This window comes from Oncorhynchus nerka, linkage group LG18, assembly GCF_034236695.1.
Source record: "Oncorhynchus nerka isolate Pitt River linkage group LG18, Oner_Uvic_2.0, whole genome shotgun sequence".
NCBI lineage: Eukaryota > Metazoa > Chordata > Actinopteri > Salmoniformes > Salmonidae > Oncorhynchus > Oncorhynchus nerka.
The window spans coordinates 69,634,221-69,637,567 of NC_088413.1; the positions used below are offsets into that span (position 1 = coordinate 69,634,221).

Here is a 3,347-nt window from a genome sequence, read left to right on the forward strand (position 1 = left end):
TCTCAATTCCTGAACACCGTCAAGATGAGAAAGGTCAACTAGAGTCCTGCTGTGTGTGGCCTGTAAGAGACTCACATAGTCAATAAGAATTGTATAGTTTGTCCATTGCGCCCCAAAGAAATGACTGAAGAATCTCATAATTCAGTTGACAACTGTAATAAAAGATTGACATTACCACTGAATGGGCCAGTTAACGTGCTGGAATTGAAACTCGTGACAACCTGGCATTGCAGAACCATTTTCAGCCAGACATAAAAGTGTCAGTCTACCTTTTGCAAATTTCAGCATATCTCGCGGTCTGTCATCTAGGCTACAAGCTTCCTTACAGCAGGAAAACATGCTCAAATAATGCATTTGGTTTATTTTTTGTATAAAAAAGGTACAATTTACATTATTACTTTTATAAAAAGTTTCAGCATAATTAAGTACAGCATTACACTTTTGCAGAAATGTGCAATTCCTTTAACTATACAAGATAAACCTCCGAGCGAGTTCACAAGGTTTCACTTGTTCATTTCATTTTTTACAATGTCCAGTCCTTCATGTGCCAAGAAGAGTAACAATTCTGACAAGACAGACTACATTTTAAACAGTAACTAACCAATGTGTCTTCTATTCACGAGCCAACTCCGCAAAAAAAAGAGAAAAGACTTCAAGGAGGATAAAGGGAAATCCTTGTGACAATCTCATTTGTTTTTCTCCCAGTTTCGGGAATATAGCGCGCCTTCCATTTCAAGAAAGGACTAAAAAAAGTCTTAAATTAAATATGAGTGTCCGAACTGAAAACACATCACATAGATTGTCCGTTAAGCAAAGTCTTTTGATTCAATTAAAGAAATTCCAGAACCTGAGGACAAAAATAGAGGGGAAAAAAGCCCGGTTCCGAGGTCCTGTGTGTGTTGTGTCTTAACCAAACGCCTGCAAAAGATCGAGAAAGAAAGGCATGTTTAGAAAATGCAAACAGGGCTGAGATCCGGACAGACTGGCGCCAGGGAGGAAGCCGCAGTATTAAGATTTAACCAAACACTCAAATACTGAGCAAACCCTGGGCTCCAGATGTAGCCTACACACACAGTACAGACAGACACTAGAGCAGCATAAGGCACTTTCGCACACAACTTCAGCCTACAATCTGGGAGAGAATCAGATCGTAATTGCAGTTCAACTGGCGCCTAGCCTCCGATTGCACCAATTATGTGCAGACATCTAGTAGTAATCTGAACCATTTATTTTATATTACAGATGCTCTGCATTATAGACAGCGTCACTGCAGCTGTGCTATTACGACGTTATAACAAATAATTGCCTATTCATTTTTTTTAAACAGTATGCAATGCATTTAGTTTATATATTGAACCATTAACAATGAGCGTGATTATACTGTCAGACATACACACTGGCGTTCATTTTATTTATATTCTGCCACAACAGGCTGTAGTAGGCTAATAGACGAGCAAATCCCAGACATAATATTGTAGACAGGTGATAAAAGCATATTTACCGCTTTAACGATGAAGAGTCCTGCTGTCATCCGTTATCAGGTCTGATGGGAACTCCGGAGACTGAAAAACAAACCTTCATTAGCACTGCCGCAGTCAAATAGGCCTACGCGGAATTATTAATGAGCGCACACATTAAAAGTCCTACCCTCTCAATCTTGATAATGGCAAACATGCCTTTTGTAACCAAATGGTGTAATTTCACAATATACCATAATTACGCATAGAAAACGCACTCAAATACGTTCACACCATTAGCAAAATCGATCCAACCAAATGTAGCCTACGTCTTTGTTTATATTCTTTGGATATTTCAGACAATAGTAGGCCGGCCCATCCTTACCTGTAATGACAAGATGCTGATATCTGTATTGAGAGTTGTTAGGGGAGTCCTGGGTGTAGCTTGCCCTGGTCGCGGGTGATGGAGGCTCGTTATTGCGACATTGGAGTCAAGTGCGATCTGCAGGTCCAGAATATAGTCGATGACATGCTGCAGGATTTCCATCTTGCTTACGTTCTTGTTCTGAGGGATACTGGGCACCAGCTCCTTCAGCTTGGAGTAGCAGTCGTTCATGTTGTAAAGCAGGTTTAAAGGATCATCCACGGGAGTCTTGCTCCGAGACATTCCCAGACTGTGTTCAGACACATTTGCGCTGTTTTTCCGGAAAGACCTTACTGGGCTTATCGCTTTCATATTGACACTTCGTGTGAGACGTTCAGTTCGTTCGTTGAGATATTTGTTATATTATTCTTTCTATTCCTTCACAGACGGTCGGTGAGCAAACGGACTGGTTTAACAAGCTGTCATTGTGGTTTATATAGCAAGCAGGCTGGGTTTGCTACGCAGGGGTTTTATTGGTGCTGATTGGATGGATTAGCTACGTCAATCACTCCCCTCGTGCCCAACCATTGCTTGAGCATGCTTCACAGTCAGGTCCCTCCTTTTTCCCGTCTTCTCAGCCAGTGAAAACGCATGTTGATGGTGGCACTGTGAGAACGCTCTTCAGCTCCGGTGGGCAATTTGGAAAATTGAGCCCTTACCTGTTTCTGATCAAGAAAATTAATGATTTGTAATTTGGAACCAGGAGCTTGTCAAGCTGGAGCGTACATTTCTCTGATGGTTTTAATGTTGTTTTTCTCAAGCCTTTCTCAATGAATTAATTTAAGAATATTAAATACGAAATCTTAGAATGATTTGTATCCATGCGTAAATTGCGCAATTACGCATCACGATGTATTAAAGTGAAGGGGCTGATAAGTGTCACAATATCTTGCTTTATAGTCAAGATTAGGAGAGGCCTCGCTCTCACAGTCCTTGACTGTCAACATAACACTACATCCTGGTGATTCATTTCATCATTATCTCTTGTTTGAAATTGTGGGTATCCTACATTGTATTTCTAAAGATTCGGAAAAACTAGGAATTGTGATTGTAGGAATTGGCTATTAAAATTGCATTCCAGGGCACGGCATCAGATGTTGAATGAATACATTTGGACTGATATAATTTATCTCTACATCGGCTATGTATAAATTGGTGATAAGAGAAATGTGAACTTTGAATGGGTCATTAAACCGGCTGGCTAAACCGGACTTCGGACCTAGCCTATATGACATGCTTGTGCACGAATTGGATCAGTGGGGAAATATGGATTCTGAATCTGCAGAATAGGGAATATTTGAAATAATATAGGTGTATGATTTTGCACATTATTATGAGAAATCTGTGACTACTGGTCAAGGAGTGACTGTCACAATGTGTATGGGGCCACTTGGATGACATCTGGATTGACACTGTGTTTAAGGTCCTCAACACAATTTAGAAAACATTTCGTCAGGATGGCCATT

The 3,347-nt window shown here is 40.5% G+C and overlaps 1 protein-coding gene across 1 annotated transcript; it reads right to left on the reverse strand.

Moving 5' to 3' along the window:
* Positions 1 to 341: 341 nt before the first annotated feature.
* LOC115146393 (DNA-binding protein inhibitor ID-2-like) lies at positions 342 to 2,297 on the reverse strand. The gene is made up of 3 exons (XM_029688436.2): positions 1,843 to 2,297; positions 1,502 to 1,562; positions 342 to 918 (listed from the first exon to the last, which is right to left on the reverse strand). Exons 1-2 carry the CDS (start codon positions 2,191 to 2,193, stop codon positions 1,506 to 1,508), a joined length of 408 nt encoding a protein of 135 aa, XP_029544296.1. The 5' UTR covers positions 2,194 to 2,297; the 3' UTR covers positions 342 to 918; positions 1,502 to 1,505.
* Between the last annotated feature and the right edge of the window lie 1,050 nt (positions 2,298 to 3,347).

Bases quoted from the DNA above. Each gene is read 5' to 3' on its own strand.
- LOC115146393 (XM_029688436.2), bottom strand. From the start codon at position 2,193: ATGAAAGCGATAAGCCCAGTAAGGTCTTTCCGGAAAAACAGCGCAAAT. The intron at 1,563-1,842 runs GTAAGGATGGGC...TTTGTTTTTCAG, and splicing joins TCAGCATCTTGTCATTACAG to TCTCCGGAGTTCCCATCAGA.